Below are 21,298 nucleotides of genomic sequence, written 5' to 3'. Positions count from 1 at the left end.
TGTGGCATGATCGCCAGATAGACTGAGCTAGTCGTATACTTATTGTCCTGGAGAACGGTGTTCGTGCCTCGTCCCGCAGGTATCAATAGCGCCGCGTCGTCCTTCAGTGTCGTACAGATACAAGGTCGCGAGTGCAGCAACAATCGCATTTTGCCGCTGTGGCTCCGTGCATCTTAAGCGGATGAATCTGATGCGCGATGTGTACAAGCTGAGGATCTCCTGACTGAAAATCTTGACTAAGTCATTGGGAGACTAGACCAAACGATAAACATGGACTGGGTAAGAATTTCACCTTTAAATTGATAAGTCGAGTCTTTGTTTTATTATTTTAAATTAATTTTACAAATTAATAATCATTAAAAGTGTTTAATCTCTTGAAAACAACAAGATGTCATACTAGATACTCGATTAGAATAAGATTGACTGTTGAATTATAAAAAAAAGCAATTTTATATATATGATGGAGATTATATAAAGAAGCAATTTTGCATTATTATAGATTAGAAATCACTTTATTAATTCCATGTCTATAGAAAATTTATTCTGAAAGCAATTTCTCTAAAACCTGTTTAAATACCAAATCGAAATGTCATGTTAGGCGCTGAATATATTAAGATTATACGAGAAGTAAATTAATTTTATTCTTAATAGAAAACAATTTATTTTCATTAATCTATAATGTATCTAGAAGAAACTTGTTCTGAGAGTAATAATCATCTCTCTTTGAATAACTTTCTAATCGAACTAGAATTGAGTGTTTGATTTATAATTAGAACAAGAATTAGATTTGGGCAAAGAAACGAAACTTTACTTTTATAGTGACAAAGTGTTATCTTCAATTGATTTCTAATGATTAATATTTTTATTAATATTAATATTTGGCAAAAGCAATGATATATGGCTTTCGATAGTTCTCGCAATCGTCAAGGAGAAACACACAATCCTCTCTTTTGTATCTATGTTGCGATCATAAAACCTTTTTTTATTTTCCCTACAATTATCATTTAATTAAAAAAAAAAAAAATAGTTGTAGAAAAAACAATTATAGGAAAGATGTTTAAGAATAAAAAAAAATTATTTCTTGATCCGTAATTTCGTCATGAAAATGTTGATATAAACTGATTTAAATGAGTCGGGTATTTTTAGTTTGATCCAAGAAGGAATTAATTTTAATACGTTGACTTTTTAGATTTCAATTTATGGTATTTCACGAATGATATGTTGATATATACCAGTAATTTCTAGCATCCGCTAGAATGTATAGAATCTTTGAACGCGACTTTAATGACGGATGCACTCTCGGAAAAGTAATACAAGGACTATGCCTAGGCGGGAAGTACAGACTTTCCTGCGCGAAATGTATGTTATCTCCGAATCAAACATGGACGGTGATGCCTGCGCCCAGCTATTTCAAGATTGTTCAAGATTTCGCAAAAGAATAATGTTTATTTGGAAATCATCAGGTCTCCGTGAGCGAGAGACTTGCATTTCGCTTGAATCCGCGTAATTATACCTCGATCGTTATCCGTACGATTTGCAATTCTTCTCACTATAGGAGTATGTTACTGGAACGCGATGCGTAGACTAATTTCCAACCGGGCGAGTAACGATTGAAATTGCATCAACATTAATGAGAAATCGTGTTCGATTGCGGTTGTGGTCGTGGTTTGTGCGTATATCTCTACATGATTTCGCGTATCACACAATCCGTTTTGGCGCGACTCGATGAGGCGAGGTAAGAGTTGCGCGTCGGAGGCTGAGATCGAATTCCAGAAGGAAAGATCTATATTCGCGTTGAGTAATGCGCAGGCGAGGGAAACATTTGACTTGCATATTCGCCCCGCGGTATCAAAACGCGATTACAAATACGAACGGCGGAAAAGAAACCTTGAGAACTAAACGAGAAGCACAAATCTATGGGCACGTCTGTAGGTGTAGGCACTCGCTCCTTTTTTCTCTTTTTTTTTTTTAACTCTTTGCATCTCACTAGTCACGCTTTCAACGAGTCCGCGGTGTTAATGAGCACGAAAGTGAGAAAGAACGGAAAGGAGACGAGGAGAGAAAGGAATCTTCTATGAGCGCGTAATTCTCCTAATCTAATCCCTTCTCTTATTCTAATCGGTATAACTGAAGAGATCCGAAAGTCATAATGTTTTCAAGAAAATAAGTTTAAGAGTTTAAGAGCTTCGAATTTTTTTAAAATGATATATATTCAGAAATGATATAAAAACAGTTCTTTGAGAGTAAAGGTGAAAAGTGAAAGATACTATTACATAAGTATATTTATATTTTCGTTAATTATTTTCATCTCTTATCCATCTTTTTTAAAAATAAATCTACTATTTTTTTATTTCGATTTATAGAGATTTTTATTTATAGCCATGGAAAATATTTTTTGCGAATTGTAATCTTATTTTAATTGGTATAACTGACGAGCTAGACCTAAAAAAAAGAAAAGAATATTATTTTTAAAGAAGTAGGTTTAGAAGTTTCAAGTCTCAGGTTTTTTAAAAAATGATACTGAGCGGAACATATCCAGGAATTGAATAAGATATAGTTTTTAGAGAGTATAAAGATGGAAAGTGAAAGACAACGATACGCGTAATATTAATATATTTTTATCTTCGTTAATCGGTTCATCTATTATCTATATACATTTTATTTCGATTTTTAACTTTTGCTGCGCGAGACATGGAATAATTCAAGAATGGAATAATCTAAGAATGGAATAAAAATATGAATTTTTGAGAGTAAAGATGAAAAGTGAAAGGCAGCGTTACATAATATTAATACATTCATCTATCATTCATCTTTATTCAAAATAAATTTCTCTGATTTATTTTGATTTTTAACAGTTCTTGATCATATTTGCGATTATTACATGATCACTGCAAGTAAAAATATCAAATATTAAGTATAAAAGTAGCGTTACCATAATTTTAATTAATTATCTCCGTTTAATTTTAAATAGCGAAAGTAAAATCGATTTTATTTGCATAATCTTATTTTAACGTGTTTCAACGTGTGCATAAAGTATTATAGCTATATTTTGCTATTTTGTACAACGGACGATAACTTTACTTGTAAAATCGTTATGCATGTTCTCTATTTTTAAATAAATTTTTAACTCTTAATTGGTCATATGAAATTTTGTTCCTTTCGTCAACAACCCTAGTCTTTAAGCTTTAGTGCAGATTTTTTTATATTGTTCCGGACTGTATAAAAATCTGAAAAAATTTTTGCATACTTGCAAAAGCTCTAACAACGAGTTTTTAATTTATAGAAGTTGGATTGTATTTTACTTTTTTTTTTAACAGATTTGAATTTATTTACAATTGTGCTTTCAAAGGCCGACTTGGCCGGCGGAGAGTAGATATTCACGGAAAGGATAAACTTCAATGAAAAATATACTTGATATGAGATGTTTTCGCTTTTTCGCAGTGTTCAAAGATATCACTTCATTAATCGCTACCGCATTATCCTTTACTGCAACGGATTTCGCATAAAACATTGAAAAAATCTTTTTGTTATATGATTATTATAACATACTAACTAATAACAATTAATTTATTATGACGTTTAAACTTAAATTTTTCATCGTACAATTTTTTATCTAATCAAGATTAGATAAAATTATTATGTTACGTTATGATTAATTTAATAAATTTATTATTGTATATTTATTAAATATTTATTTGAATAGAATATCTCTTAATATTTATTAAATGTAAACACATATTTGTTTGGTAAAAGAATCATTAATTTGATCTGTTACCTTTTTTATTGCAATTATCTATTGTATTTAGTATAAGTAAATGTTTATTTAGTACTATTTAAAAAAATATGTATTGATATATATATATATATATATATATGTAGTAAATTTTTTAAAAATGTGTGTACATAGTGCTCCATATATCTCATATCGAAAAAATATATATTCTTTTTCAAAAAATAAACAAAAGAAGATATATCTTCTATGTTTCTTCTCTTTTCGTGCACACGAAAACTGCCTTATCTTTTACATTTAAAAACCCATTCAAACATACAATATCGAACAGAAAATGGATCATGCACTGCGCGATTAATTCGCTCACTTTCTGCGACGTAATAATTCTGGAAAGGATATATCATCGTAATCTAGAAGGTGTTGGTAAGAGAACCTCTTACCGCATTCCTCGCAGCGATAGTAGATTAATGTTGCAGCAAAACGGTGCAACTTCTCAGGATCTACGCGCGATTGAATGTATCTCAAGGCGCGAGCGAGGCGAGCTGCATAGAAGAGATCATTTGAGGGCATGATCTACGCGCATATCGAATACCTGGGAACGATCGTCGGCTTCCTCCTGATATTGGAAGGAAAGAGGGGTTCCACCTTGTGCCACCCCCCCCGTCCCTCCCTGGCTTATTGCACTCGCAATAAGCTTTAAGTCGTTGCACCGTCGCAAAGAAGGAGCGAGCGCGTGTAGCAATTCGATTGCAAAATCGACCGAGAGGTCGTAATAATCCTTCTGTCCGTTCTTCGACAAATCGAATGCAGGGCAATTTGAGAGCCATGAAAAAAATCGCACCTTACTTTATTCAACGGAAAATTAGACTCCAACAAGCGGCAGACTTAGCCATCGCTTTGGTCCCGACTACACAAATTATATTCTGGAAACCAGTGTTCAGTTGTGACGTATCTATGGCTTCAAAATTTGCGATTATTTATATAATAAGATCTTTATAATATCTTAATAAGTAATAATTTACAGAATAATTTTTTCCTCGTTTTGAAGTATTTGAAGTAATTCAGCTTTGATTATGATTCTTTTGAAAAATTAATTCGAAATTTATTATCTTGATTATCATCTTATATTTTCCTCTTGAAGATGTTTCTCTGCAAAAAAAAAATCGATCAATTCGCTCGATTTTATTCTTAGGAGATTCTTAGGTGATTTGTGAATATCTTTTTGGTAATTAAACTGGTTCAAGAATGAAAGAACACTATTCCTATACTCCTATCTTTGGATTCGAGGATCATGCGTCATCGCATAGCTTCTAAAGTGAAAGCAAACTTGCACTTTACTCAAGCAAGAAGCGTCAAGACGCGAACGACTTTAATGCCTGTGAAGACCGACCTTCGCGATGACAATTCGACCTTCGTTCAATCCAACGGCTATATTTACGTGCTCACGTGACACGGGAGGAATGTAAGAAAGGAGTTGAGGTCCTGGAATGAGAGGTTTCCTCGACTTTTAGAGAAGAGAAAAACGAGATGTCTTGGAGACAGGCTGAAATAAGACATTTGGAAGGTTGATCAGCGGTCGACCTTTCGCGAAGTCGTGACTCGAGGTAAAATCTTTCGTCGATATTAAGCGCGATTTTATTATCTGCTATTATATGTAAGTCTCGGTTGAAAGATCATCACTATCACCACTATCATCACTAAAATGTTATTTATAATTGTTTTAACTAAACTCGAAGGCGAGTATATAAAAAGCAAATGAAATTTGAATCTTAAATTCATAATTGTTAGGAAAAGATTTTATAGATTGATAGTTTAAATCGACTTGTTAGTTTTTAAGATTACATTACATGAAAAAGAGAATGTTCTTTTATTCTTGTTTGATTTTGCTGACACTTTCTACTTCAAGTTATTAAATAAAAAAGAATATTTCATTTTAGGTAATTCGAAGATTAATCTTTATGTCCCATTATGTATCAACAAATTATACAATTCAGGTAGCAAATTAACCTTATTTACTATCGTTTAGATGTAAATAATGTGTTTTTAATGTCATTTTGATGATCAAAATGACGATAAATAACGTCAATATGCTTAGAATTATCCTCGCTAAAATTATTTTCTCGTGAATGCTCCGATATTGCCATCATATATCTTATTCAAATATCAATTAATTTATCAATCGAAAGCTCTGACATCATCTTCATATTAATCTTCACTAAGAAGATGATCCTAGATAACAAAAAGTATCTAAAATCAAGTTATAAGACATTTTTTGCGTCTAAAAAACGCAAAAATAATTTATATAAAAATAGCAACTTTTTTAAGGAAATATTACAAAATTAAGAAATAAATAATAAAACTGAAATTATATAAATACTTTCTGCCATCTTTTCAATGGAACGAAGAATTAAAACGGATCGTCAACTGTGATTTAAGTCATTTGGTCAATAAAGAAGATTTAATTGCCGGTATAATCGGTCTATTAATTCTCTACGAAAAAGAGTGAGAGTCTTAATGCCCATGGGGCAAATTCTGTAGAAAGTAGAAGTGAGTGAAGTATGGTCTTTGACGACGCGACTCACAAAATCGATTTTATAACGTATCCACTTTCGAGGCAGTAGTGAAATAATTACAAGTAAAAAACGCGATTTAATCTGTGTTACGACAACGAAAATTACGGTAATTTTATAACTATACCTAACGCGAGATGTGCGCGAATTAACCATAATGTGCCTTTTAATATTAGAAATTCAGTGCTGATACAAAGATAAATAAATATTTTATTTTTCAAATAAGAAATAATAAATAATATAACAAGTGTTAATTACACAGGCCCACAAAAAAAGTACCGTGTACTGGGATGGAGATTCAGTTATTCTTATGTATTTTGAGTCGCTGAATACGAATCTGATATAAAAATAGGATCATCCAGAGCAAATTTTCAATTTTCTTATATTTTGTTGTGTTTTGAGACAATTGTAAACATTTGACTTTACTTGTTCTAGATGCAAATTAAATTCAATGCTTAAAATATCACAAATTGCAATTATACTAACAATATCAAGTATTTCTCTGGATTTGAGAAAATTTTAATAATTTCATCTCTATAATGATGAAAGTGAATGGTGCGTGAAAATTAAATTCCATTTAATCATAATCACATATAATGCAGTTAGAGTCACATTTAAATTACTTGTTTTGGACTCAAAGTAAATGCAAGTATTTGTAAAACATTGTATTAATGATATTATAATATTATTGATATAATTTCCACACTTAAGAACATTTTAATTGATGACTTCATTTCTAATGATATAAGTGGCGCATGAAAATTAAATTCCATTTAATCACATGCAATGCGGCCAACTAGTAACGATCAAATCGCAATCGCCCGCGCACCACCAGCATTCAAGATGGAAATAAAAAGATTTCAAATCAAGAATGTCGCTTGTACCTTTCATAACGTCAGGGAGCCATAAATGTTGCACTCGGTCATAGCACCGTTTATTTAATTACATAAATCCGGCATAAGTAAATTTCAGTATCTAATCAACTATATCGATTTTCCATGCATGGATATCTAAATATTTATTACCATACATATCCAGATATCTAAATAATTTGATTAATGTCTGATTAACATCATTACTTATACTATACAAAAAAATTTACAAAAATTATTGTAAATAATTCTTGTAAAATATTATCTTACGGAAATAATAAGAAAATAAATAGATATGATATAAAAATGCATTAAATGCATCATTATTTTCCTACTTTCTTCTTTGAAATTAATATTAATTTTATGTTTAATTTATAACAGAATTTGTCTTTATATAAGACTCATTTTTATTAAAACAAGCTGTAAATGTAAGCTGTAAATAATCAGATATCTGAAAATCGTGGAAGATTTTTAAAAATCATATTACAATGCGCGCAATTAAATTTTTAAGCGATTCTCACCGACAAGATTAAACTATGCGTCTGGCGCCTAGACTACATTTTTAAGTATTATCGATTTAAAAAATATTAATAGCGCGGAGCCAAAAGAAAAGCTGTGACTAAAAATAGTCACGGACAAGTGCATCTTTTTCAGTGTGTCGCGTAAATAATGACAATGTTTAGAAGAGATGATTTTACCAAATACAATTTTGAACGTCCAGAAATCTGGTTCTGAAAGCATGCGATGCGCAGAAAGTGTAAAAGGCCAATCATGACCTTCTACATTATTATAGCTATAGATAATTCCGCTTAGTAAATGGGATTCTAGTCTCGCTTTATCTTCGTTTTTTTCTTTATTCCTGCAGGACAGCCGATAAAGAGCGAGATAAAGAGAACATTAATTCGGAATTCCTGCGCAGCAACAGTGACGACACATAAAATTTTCAATTTACATAAGATAATTTACATAAGATATTTCAGCAAATTATAATTTGGCGTAGGTTGAAAAAAAACATTGATCGTAAAACGTGTAATAAAAATATTAAATCTTAATTTTCGGAAAGAAGAAAAACCATCTAAAAGTAAATTACAATTGTAAATATAAATAATGAGAATGAAAAAAAGAGATATAGAAACATATATTAACTGATTATAGACATTATGCATAAGTAAAAAAAAGCAACATAATTCATTTGCATGTTAAAAATAAAAATAAAACAGATGCGGAAAACATTTTTACGCCATTAATTATAGGCTTGTTCTTTTTAGATGAATTTTTTTGCACGGTTCATCTTTTCTCTTTTTCTTTCTATCGCAAGAACTTTAGCTAAAAAAACAGACCTTTTCTTTCTGGAACATTACATAATATTGTTTTCTAATCTGGAAATGCCGCCGACATTTGGCTTCTGCCGATAAGCAATTCCATGTATAATAAAACTCGTTTATTATCGTTTATTACTATAGCTGTCATTTCGATAAATACACGTTAAATTACAGCGCTGATCGACGTTACCACCGGCAAGATTATCGTTCATGGGATCCGAAAAAGGATACAACGCTGCGTCAAGGCGTGTAAATGGAGAGAAGAACTCGAATGCTACTTCCTCTTTGAAAGTTATGGGAAGAATTAACTCGTTAACTACCGAACAGCTCGAAGAGAAATTTTCTTCTTCATCTTATGGCAGCATCAGTTAATTGGTCCAATCGATCTTTCGCAATTTATATTTGAGAAAATGATGTCGACATATTACGTATAATATTTTAAATATTTTATTCGGGTTTAAATCCCTTAAAGTCAACAAATATATCTTCGGGAAAAACGCACATGTAAAAGCTGGATGTCGCGATGAAATTCCTCTTTCGAAAGGATTCTCGAAAGGTTTTGCGGTTGAGGTCGATTGATGATCTCGGTTGTAACTGTATACCTAAAGAATGGACTGAATTATCACGCTGAAGACAAAGTATGAAAATGTCATAGCCGTTCTATTAAACAAAACATTGATATCCTATTAACTTTCCTTATATTGATATTGAATCTTTGGTGTTGAAAACTGAAGATAATTTTAATATTGAATAATTCTGCAATTATTGAAAAGAGTAACCGATGATTTTCGAGCATCTATAAACTTGAAAAGTTTCAATTAATCTTTCTATTTCCATCGTTTAAATACAGAGATTACTTTTTCACATTTAGAACGTGGAAATTTGTCTTATCAAAAAAATTGTAGCTTTGTTGATTTAATTTGTATAATGAATGATACTATTTCGTCAATAACGCATAATAATTTTCTTTTTCTGACGAATTATATATTTGCTGTGTAAGATAAGGAGAATATATAATTCATCAGAAAGAGAAAATTATTATGAAATGATTCGGATTTCTAAAATGTTTGAATTTTCAATTATTTCTCGATCGGCCGAATGCAACTATAGTTGGCATTTCACTGCGGAAGCTGCGATTAGTATATTGGTTCAGCTAGTAAATAATTAAGCGAAATATGTTTATTACATTGCTGGGCGGAACTTGGCAATCAACGGGAATAATTCAGTAATCTTGATGTCAATGTGGGTACAATTAAATTATATACATTATTGTTCTGGTTATTATCACTTTCTAATATTCTTGTAATATTCTAATATTCTTTATAGAGCAATTATATAATAATGGTGATAAGAAATATCGGAGCGTTTATTCTAATTGAGTAAAACCATTATTCTGTGTATCACATATTTGTATTGGATATTTTTAGATCGAATATAAAAATTCTTCACTCCTTTTTAAATATGCGCATTTCAATGCTTGTTAACATTCTGTTATTTATATTGCTGTAAAGAAATTATGCAGAAATTGTTAAATAAATAAAACATAATTGATGCTAACGGAAACAATTATTATTAAAAACGATTTAGTAAACGATAAGAAAAATATAAGAGAAAAAAGAAAAGAGAAGTTGAAAATGATGCAACGTAAGATGTTTTAAATTTTCTTTTTTATACGCAATTTCTCTCTTCTCTCTCTCTCTCTCTCTCTCTCTCTTTCTTTTGCTTCAAGATTTTTATTCATAATGATTTGTTTTTATATGAGTATCTTTGTACGATACAAAAATAGGGATATTCAAAGATCAAAAATAAATTTGAATATTCAAGCAACATGCGGGTTTCTTTAGCTGATATTTATTCTGCACACAGGATAAATCCGACACATACAAAATTCAGCTGAAAACATTGTACGTATTGCATTCACGACGGAGTTGCATACCTGCACGTCTTACTCGTTGTAAGAACCTTTCTCAATTATAAGCACCAAGAGATCCTTGATGAACTCTCACACAATAAATTAAATAAATGCTTACTGAGCTGCGTCGAATCGCACGTATGAGTACTAGGTCAAAGTTAATCGTTCCACATTAAAGAGGAAAGTAGTTTGGTTGTAGTTTCTATAGGAATTGGAGTTTCTTTATGAAGTCCAATTAGAGATAATAGTGCTAATTTGTGTGTGGTTGTAATGTAACAATAAAAAGTAAAATATGTGAGATTTAAGACATATTAACATACTATCATATTACTATACTGTAGATGAACAAATAAACATGTTATGCGCATATATGATGAATGAAATTGAAATGTAATAATATAGAAATAAATTTTTTTTTTTTTACTAAATTTCGCGTAATTTAATTCTTTTTATTAATTTATAACTTCAAATTTGTGATCACGAAAAACGAAAAATGACTAGATTATCGAGCTTAGATCTTTTCATCGAAGTTCAAGAGATTATTTTTTTTTCTTTGCGAAATAAGATGAGAAATCGAGAGTCGAATGATGGAAACGACGTCGGTGGGACGTCGGTAGCGAATCGCGCGTCGAAAGCACGACGAGAACTTCCGTTCCGGTTACGAAACTTCCAGAAAGTCAGCAATGACCAGCCCCAGTCTGCGGTTTGCCGGTCGCTGGACGACCGATGTACGCTCGCGCTTGTGTGCGTACTGATACGCAGCGGCGCGAAAACGCGAACGTGTAATCGCTCGAGGCTCTCCCTTGAATCACCCGTACTCGCTTTCCAAGGATCCCGGGATCGTAGAAAGTTATTTGACATTTAGAGGGGCCCCAGAGTTTTTTGACCCACCCCGCATGCATACTTACAGCCGCGTGCCGCCAAGCGCGAGCTGTTACTTCGCGGGGAGACAATATATTGCAGCGAGATGATTATTAAATCCCCACGACTACAGAAATGTACGATGTAACACTATACACCTTAAAACGGAAGAAGACAAATTTTGCGTTATACCGTAATTATTCGAATGACATTTGTGGACATTTGTGGCAGAACATTTTAGTAAATTAACTGTAAATTAAATAGATATCGAATATCCGAAAGCACAATCAAAACTGACGAGATTTTATTATCTATTTACTCCCTCGAGATTTTTCATGGGTTGGCTTCGAAACTACTTGATGCCTCGTTAAAAGCGCCTGTATAATTACTCTTAATTTCTCCTTTGATGTTTACGAATGTCAAATATCCGAATAGTTTCTGATATACTTCGTTTAAAAATATTGTCGTAAGTTTGTCATGGTAAGATCAGAGGGAACCATCTAACAATAAGTTATTACGCTAACAGCTGTCTTTCGCGAGAGACCAGCCCGGAATTTCTGTCCACCTCATTAAACGTTCAGGGTCCATGGAGGCGCGTTAATTGTTATCACGTTGGCGAGTAGCATGCCGTTAATGTAATGTATAACGTCAACGTAACGCGAAACTCATCGCCCGAAACATACCGCGAGAAAGTCTCACCGCGTTCTTTCTTCTTGCTTTCTCTTTGCACGCCCATTACATAACGAGAAGCGTCGTCCGTGTTGTTCGTGTACGTCGCTATTCATCCGTTCCTATATCGTATCATCGATCTTTATTAATCCAGCATCGAAAGCCGCCCGCTGACCGAGCCGAACTGAGGAACAAGTGCATCGTCAAGCACTTTACATTTCTGCATTACATAAGCGATTACAAGTTGAACCGGCATTTGGCGTACGCATAACACCGAGATAGACAGGTATTTTATATGTTGGTTTTAATTCATGCATCTCTCATGGAGCTGTGAATATTGAATGAATTAAACTTTAAAGAATGTATATCTATTTCCAAGGATATGTGCATCACTTGTTTGGTGTTTCTAAGAAATGTTGAAACTTATAAAATATTTCAAATATATATAGAAAATATTTTAATTTGTACACCCATACAGCACAGAAAGATCGCAGAAACATTGCAGAATGATTTCAAACATTACAATATTGCATGATGATTGCGAAACGTTGCTGAATCATTGTTACAAAATTCCAATAATGTTAAGGTCCGCTTTTTCTTATATTGCAACAAAACGTTCCAGCAATATTGCAATGTAATGTATTTGGATAAATTTTTTACGAAGATTCTCTAAAATGAAAATTATTTTTACATATATCTCACTAACTTTAATTTTTATACAAATCACATTTCCAGTAATGTGTGCTTTCCAAAAGCAATTTTTTATGATAAAACATAAAATATATTCCAATAAATATAGTATTAATTCTGAAGGATAAATTTATTCGTAAGGATAAAATATGTATGTGTGTGCCCCCAAAAACTACACACAAATATTATCCACATTAATATAATAATACAGTCGCGTGGTAAGTTAATCATGGATTAAATTAATCGCAGTGATTCTTTTTCATTCGAAATCACTCAATTAAAATTGATTAAAAAATAACGGTATAAAATTTATCAATAAAGTTCAGACGCTAGTTCATTCTTGTGTTCACATCTGGCATAAATACATCATCGATCACATAATTAATTTCGATAAATCATTTTCAGCAGCTTAATTACTTATCATCTTATCCGATAATGATACATTAATTGTATAGAAACTCAATATTGTACAATCTTTTGATTTCATATTTAAAATAAATATAAAACTTAACTAATGAAGTAGCCATCAAATAATAGATCAATAAATTTTTTATTTAAATATAAAATGAATTATATTAATTATTATATCATAAAAACGACTGTTAATCTAAAAAAACTGTACTGTAATGTGAGTGAAAATTTCGCCATTTGTTGTGTAGAAAATTTCTTAATTAAGAATTTTGTCTTCGTTTATTCCAGAACATTTTTATATCCCTTAATATATCTATTTTATTTTTATGTTAATATATTACACAGAATAATTAAACTTTCTAATATTAACTGCATTTCATTGATATTTATTGTTGAAGTCACCAGGTATCCGTTGACTCATTACCGATCCGTTATACCAATATGCGAGAGATTGAACGCTACCAAAGTTGGAACGAACTTGCTATGAATTAATTATTTGCGAAACTCTCACTTTGGCATATTGTATTATACGTCTCCGGCGATGATGAATTATTAATGAGATATACTATTTTTCTCATTGCAGGAGGTACGAGCGGCATCGCTGATTCTCTGCTTGGGAATTCTGCTCGCGACAATACATGATGGTAAGTCTTTCTTCATAAGAGAAACTGTTAAAATTTAATTTCTGCAATTTTTATTATTTTATTTTTTAATTATTTTATTTTTAATTACAATAAAAATATTAGATAAACCGCTTGTATAAATTTCACACAATAAAATAAGGGGCTTCTACAAAGTTATTATAATAAACGAGCTTTAAAGATGTAATTAATTTTTCTTTATTATTCTTTTTCTATCATTTCACGGAACGTTTCGACCATACTTAGCCCTCTTCAGATGTGTTTAAAATAAATAAAAACCCTTAACAATAATTATAAGAACATATTAAAACCTTATAAATTAATTTCGATGACGATATACAAAAGTATTAATCAGTATTTTATTTTTTATTACGTACAGAAAGCTCAATTATAAGTACATTTGCCAATTAAAAATCGAATCTTTGATTTTAATTTTAAGTTGATTTTCTTTTAGCAAGAATTTAACTACGTACCAGTTTTTAAAATTTAATAATTTAATAAATCCCGCAGACTGAAATTCTTTTAAGAGGATTTTTTTATTTTATCGCGTGTTTATTAAAATTTTGAATTTTCTTTTTAGAAAAGTAGGGGAGGGGAATAAAGATTTTTTAAAATTATTTTTTGTTTCTGATTTATTATTGTTTGAAGATAGATTTATTTTTTCTAAAATAAAATATTAAAATAAAATATGAAAATATTAACATAACTATTTAATCTTATGCATTGTGTACACCATGCATTTTCAGAAAATCGAAATTAAAAAATAAGACGTCAATTTAATTGAAACACTTGTGACAGAACAGGCATTATTCATTTTGTCCAATAAATAAATAGATGGCACTTATTTATAAAAAAATCTTTTATTCTTTTTTAAAAATGTCTTTATATTTCGAAAAAAGAGAACGAATTAAATTATTAAGATAATTTTGGTTCCAACAATAGTCATAAATGTTCTAATTAAAATGATTCATTTTTTAATTTAATATTTCTTTTAATTTTGATAAATATTTACCCATTTAAAAAGAAAAACTTTATAAAAAATATCGCAATAAAGTAGAAAATCCTTCTGAAATATGATTTATCCGATCTTCTTTGATCTTTAAGGAATACTTTGTATACTTATGTAATAGTAACAATAAAAAATTTAACGTTATAAAAATACTATACGAAATAATGACAACAGCTAGATTTTGCGTGGTATCGGAAAATAATTATATGAATATTAAAAAGAAATTACAACTTGCAATAAATTTCCAAGAGCGTTTGTGTACTGTCAATGTAACCTCATCTTGCGAAAGAAACTGTAAAGCTATGATTTATCCGAATTCTCAGCATTTATCTGTTTGTTGGTGCATTCTGGGAACAAAGCAATAATCATTTCCACATAGCACGAAAGTAATCGACACTGCAATCGAGAGCGAATTGGAATGAGACACGCGAAGAAAACGAAAGGGTCTCTCGGATTGCTGGTAAAGTACTAGTTTTTCCAGCTGTCTGGGCGGCCATTCGCTTTCCTGCAAAAGTTCCGGGAAAAGATCGAAAGTTTCATCAAAGGCTTGTTATTAGGCACTCTTAAAAGGCAACGTAAAGTTAATTGATCGTTTAATTTTTGTAATATGTACAATTCATTGTTAATCATATTACAATATAAATAAAAAAAATTAATACAGCAATTATATATATTTTATGTAAATTATATGTATACACTTTTAGAGATTATTTGATCATTAAAATAAAATTTATCTTAATATTAGATTCAAATTTAAATTTATTCTATAGATCTCTCTCTCTCTCTCTCTCTCTCTCTCTCTCTCTCTCTCTCTTTCTCCCTTCCCCCTCACTCTCTCTCTCTATTTAAAATGGAATATTTAATATAAAAAATTACATAAAGTTATGGACATTCTTTAATATATAGGATTTCCTAATTTGATTTAGACACCAAAATATCTCGAAAACAATAAATTTGTTATAAGATTGACCTTCAATGGTCAGAACGTGTTTTAAAATAAGAACATTAGCGCTATTTGCGTTTGTCGGAAGAGCGAAAAATTATTAGAATTAAAATTTCTTTATTTTTTTCAATAGAATATGAATCTGCAATAAAACGTTTTTATCGAAAAAATCCACGTGGACCTTTGGTTCAGTTGGACTGAAAGTGGTTTCCAGATCCAGAATTTATTAAGTACTCATTTAATGGTTTTCTTACAACTTTTATTTAAATTTTTTTTTGAAAATGTTTTCGAGACATTTTAATGTTTAAGTTAGAATACTCTCTTGTATATTCTTATTAAAAAACAGAGAAACATTCTGTAGAGAAACATATTCTTGTTTAAAAAATGATTTTAATACAATTTTGTATAACAGATCTCTTAATGGATACTTGATTTTTAAAATAAATGTCATATATACTATTTCTTTTATTGCTACAAAGATAAATTAAAATAAAAAATAAAAATGTTTGATCATTAAAATAAAATTAACCCTAGCTATACTGGGGTCTCAGAAACTCCTCAACGCAATTTGCTAAACCGAGATTTTTTCGCGTTTTTGAACTTTTCTTTTTCTTTGAATCTATATATTTTGAAGTTCTTTAATTTTATCGACTTTTATATATTATGGACTTAATCAATTCTCCATCGATTGAAAAAAGATTAATTAAAATATGTCCATTTTTATGGAGTTATTATGGTATTACGGGGGTTATATAGTAACAAATATGGATGGGATCCTAGAATCCCAAATGTGTATATAAAAGAAAAAAGAGTGTGTACAGCTAGGATTAAAACAATTAAAAAAATAGATTTAAAATAATTGATAAAATACTTAAGAAATAGCTACTATAATTTTTGTTCAAAAGTTTGTTAATATTCACGCGATTATTTAACCTTTTTTGAACTTTGTAAAGAATTACAGTTAATATTACACTTAATATTCTTATAAATCTTATAAAGAATAAGCTGTAATATTTCTCACAATAAACGATAATGCTCAAGAACAAACAAAATACGTAGAAACTTCCACCTTGCAGTCTATATGCTTTCAATAATAACACTTTCCACGTCGTGATTAAAGTATAAAACCACTTCGTGATTTTCTCATATTCGACGGGCAAATCCGGAAAAACGCGTGATCACGAGCAAGAGCAGAGATCGCAAGTCTCTTATTTGATATTATCTACACTATTATGTATCATGGCTAAATACTATTATATATTGTTTGTAATTCCGATATATGTATAGCGTGGGACTGTTGCGAGCTCGGTTGCGAGTACTCTCTTGGTGAACGTTGTTGCGGTGAAAGAGATTCTCAAATATTTTAATAAATAACAATAATCTTTATGAAGGCAATAAAATTTATGAATTAAAGATGTAATATGACATATTTAATATATACTATATTTAATTCGATGTATTCCAAAATCCTTAATTAGATTTTTAATAAATTTTAGGCTTATATATATTATATTATTAATATTATATTTATGCGTTTTTGTGTTCGATATATATATATATATATATATATATATATATATATATATATATATACATATGTATATTGTAAGGGTTTTTTAATTTAGCTATTTTATTTGATCACCATTTTATGATTAAACCGTAATACAATTTATTGACCATTACTTTTAAAGCTTTTGAATTTTACAACATTGTCCATTTTATGTAGGTATTTATAAAATACAGAAAAGTTAACACGTTTAATTAACATCACATTAAAATATGTAAACATTTTATTTTTAGTATAAATAAGTATCTATTTTTAATTTTTTAAATATAATTATTTTACATTTAAAAGACTTACTTTTTCTTGACTTGATTATAATATAAATGTAATGTAAAGTAATGAAATATAATATAATAAAAATTAATAGATAGAATATGATGCACGTATGTAGGTACAAAATTAATGAACGTATCACAGTTCAACGAAATTAATCTTTATCTTAATCTTTGATAATTAAAAATTAAAATAAATAATAATAATAATAAATTATTTTACAAATTCATATCTATTTTAACAATATAAATTATATATTTAAATATCTATATAAAACATATCTATTAAATATCTATATAAAAGATTTATAGAAGTTTAGGACATGATATAAACATTTTTATGAACGTTTTGCATGTCTTTATGGTTCCTTTCAAACGTTTATGTTGTTTGAATAATTGTACATTTAGAATTTCTCTAAAGGAAATTAAAACCGGTATAATTTAGGTCAAATTTTATTGCTCTGGGCAAAAAGTAATTTAAATGATACGTTTAAAAATAATTTTTTAATTTCTTTTTTTTTTATTTTTATTAATTTCAAATTACAAATATTTACAGAAAATGGAAAGTTTCTTGCAAAAGTAATTCGTACACTTTAGTTCTTTATGTGCAAAATAATTACATATTTTAAAGATTAGAAAGTGACACCTACTTATTTATACTAAAAATGAAATTGTGTATAAATTTTTATCGAAATTCTCATTTTTTCTATTTTTCGAAAGTATTTCTAGTTTATGGTAGATCGCTTTGACGTAATCTACAATTAATCATTATTATTACAATTAATACACGATAGCATTCAACTTTCCTTTACACAAATATGTAAGTCTTCGATAAACGCTCGTCGAAATCGCTTCGGTTTCGATCGTTGCCCAGGGATATTTCATCGACCTCGCCAAAGTGTCGCCTGATTCCTGCGGTCAGGGTCAGTAATAAGCTTTAATCTGCAGGCACTGCTCGTGTTTCTACACAATTGTTCCTACACGATGTTCGGCCTCGTTTCACGCACGATCGGTGAAAGCAACGACGGATAATTCGCGAACGGCTCGAAAGTGCTCATTGCGTGTAACCGTACGAGACGCGAACTCTCGGCATGCCATCAAAGTCAGCCTTCGTGGGCGATTATGCACGTGCGAAGCGGGGCAACGAGATGCATACTTCTTCATGCATAGATATACACGCATTCGACTAATTAACCGCTTGGACGGCTAGAGAGAAACAATATCCGTCTCGTAATACTGTCTCTCGCTTTCGCAATGCCATTTTTGATCGGATTACGTGGCTCGTTACGGATCTTCGTAACATTTTGCTGAAGGAAATTAAATTAACTGTAATGATATCCGCAATAATACAATCTAATGCAATTAATATAATCATGACTTTATAAGACCTCCTTAGTTTGTGAATTATAAAAAGTTGAGCATTATCATCAGACTCATAATTCGAGGAGATTAGCTTTTACAAAAAGCAATTTAAAATAATATAACTGGATGTAACGAGATCTTTTATTTACTTTCTATGTAAAACAATGTATAATACGAGTTAATTAATGCAAAAATATTGTTAGAAACAATACAATTTTAATAAAATTCAATTTACCTACATACATCTCGAAAACTTAACTTTGCCTTTCGTGTATTATTTTAGATAAAATTAATTATATGCTATTATCATAGTTGCGTAAAAAATTATTGTTTTTACAAGTAAGTGCATGCTTTTGAAAAAAAATAAATTCTAGAAAATACTTTTTATTTTGCATTGTCTGAATTTCTATTGACGTCGGATCACACTGTCTATCGTAAATTATACATATATATATTTTCAAAAATTGCTATATTTTTCTTCTATATAAGTCAGAAGAAGTCTAGTCGGATATCAGAAATGCATTTTAAGAATCGGCTATGCGAGCCGAACGCTATTTCTTCGCATAAACGAAAGTCCCAATCGCGTGTCAATTTCTCCCTGTTACAACGTTTTCTCTCGTGGCGTTTACGCGTTCTCCTCACGTTCGCGAGTGTGTGCACGCACGCTTTAATGCGAATATAGTGAAGAGCCAGGCGTGTGCGTCTGGGACGCGCTTACATTTAATTCACGATCTCGTAAACGCGCGTTTAGCGGTCGCGGTGAAAACGCTGGTAGCACGCGCGAATGCTATTGAGAGATGACACCAGAGAGCGAAATTTTTCGCGGCTTGCAGCGCGAGGCTCAATGCACCAGGATGCATCTGTCATAGTTCTCTTCATTCAAAAGAATTCTATTGAAAGCAGAAAAGCAGTCACTGTGAAACAAAGCGACCTCGTTTCTTCTTCTTTCGAAAAATGTCAAATATAAGAGATAAATATTTTTAACCAAACACCTTTTAGATACCAATTAATCAATAGTAATTAATTATTATTTTTTAATATTTTTAAATTTTTTTGTTCGTAATCAATATTATATTTATTAAATCTATTAGTGTAAGTTTAAGTATTTTATAGGTCTAACTATTATTGATAGTAATATATTGTTGATTCAGCAGTCATCTGGTTTATTTGTATGTATACAACTTATTTTATGTAAAACGCTTTTATTTCATTTTATGTAAAAATTATTATAATTATTTAATATAGAAATCTAAAAAATCATCTTTCTATATTAAAAAAATTGGAAAAATACATCTAAAAATTGCTTTAAAAAAAGTATATATTTTCCGTGCTTGTAACTGTGTATTTTTATCTTTTAGGAATTGCCGAACGCAGAATTGTCTGTTATTACACGAACTGGTCAGTGTATCGGCCCGGCACAGCGAAATTCTCCCCTCAAAACATAAATCCATATCTTTGCACTCACTTAATCTACGCATTCGGAGGTTTCACAAAAGAAAACGCATTGAAACCATTCGACAAGTATCAAGACATCGAGAAAGGTACAAAAATATGTAACATTTATTTCAAGACTTGTTGAATTTTATTAATTTATTATATATAGTATATTATTATACAGTAGCGATTATAATTCAACATTGTAGCCTTGTTATAATAATTATATAATTACCTATTTATTTATCGAAGATATGTGTATTCAATTAATCGATGGCTACTCAATTAAAATGAATGTATCATAAATTTATTAAAAATGTAATGACTTAATGTATTATAATAACTGAATTATACAAAGAAAATTGAAGAATAAACGTTAACCATTCCACAAGTGTTAAAAATGTTACTTTCAGTTCACAACAAGAACTACTTCTAATTTTACATCTATTATATCTAAATATAAGCAGCGTTGCTTCTGTTTAGTTAGAGTGCTCTGTTTATCAAGTTGTTTAATGTACTACATTGACAAACTCTGAACACATCATTTTTGATGACTTGGCCGATATTTAACTTTCACTCTTCAATGAACATGTTTACTCGACAGGCGGATACGCGAAATTTACGGGTTTGAAGACCTATAATAAGAATTTGAAGACGATGCTGGCGATCGGCGGTTGGAATGAGGGCTCCAGCAGATTTTCACCGATGGTAGCCGATTCTGCGAGACGGCGGGAATTCGTCAAGAACACTGTTAAGTTTCTTAGGCAGAATCATTTCGACGGCCTCGATCTCGACTGGGAATATCCAGCGTTTAGAGATGGCGGAAAACCGCGAGATAAGGACAATTACGCCGACTTGGTGCAGGTAGATTTATCAATCGTTTCTTACCATCGTAAGAAAAAAGAATATAAAATTTCTTGTAGAAATCTCAGTAAATAAAAAAAGTGTTAAAGGTTCACAGATAGAAATGTGGATAAACGCAAAATGATAAAAAATCGATTGCAATCTTATTTCAATCAAAGAAGAAATGAATTGC

At 30.5% G+C, this 21,298-nt stretch overlaps 1 protein-coding gene across 2 annotated transcripts in view; it reads left to right on the top strand.

Annotated features, from left to right (window-relative positions):
* The first annotated feature begins 190 nt into the window (after positions 1–190).
* Positions 191–21,298, top strand: part of LOC105146409 (uncharacterized) — a 41,099-nt gene continuing 19,991 nt past the window's right edge. For both annotated transcript variants that reach the window (XM_087403759.1, XM_087403757.1), the window contains exons 1-4: positions 191–279; positions 13,621–13,681; positions 20,187–20,369; positions 20,867–21,126. In XM_087403759.1, the coding sequence (XP_087259885.1) occupies positions 271–279; positions 13,621–13,681; positions 20,187–20,369; positions 20,867–21,126 (513 nt within the window). In that variant the 5' untranslated portion in view covers positions 191–270. The remainder of the gene's footprint in view (positions 280–13,620; positions 13,682–20,186; positions 20,370–20,866; positions 21,127–21,298) is intronic.

The sequence above is a fragment of the Acromyrmex echinatior genome, chromosome 3, assembly GCF_024713525.1.
Source record: "Acromyrmex echinatior isolate Ae372 chromosome 3, ASM2471352v2, whole genome shotgun sequence".
Taxonomy (NCBI): Eukaryota; Metazoa; Arthropoda; class Insecta; order Hymenoptera; family Formicidae; genus Acromyrmex; species Acromyrmex echinatior.
Note: the sequence above shows the minus strand (reverse complement) of the source record. Positions and strands in the feature narration are given on the sequence as shown.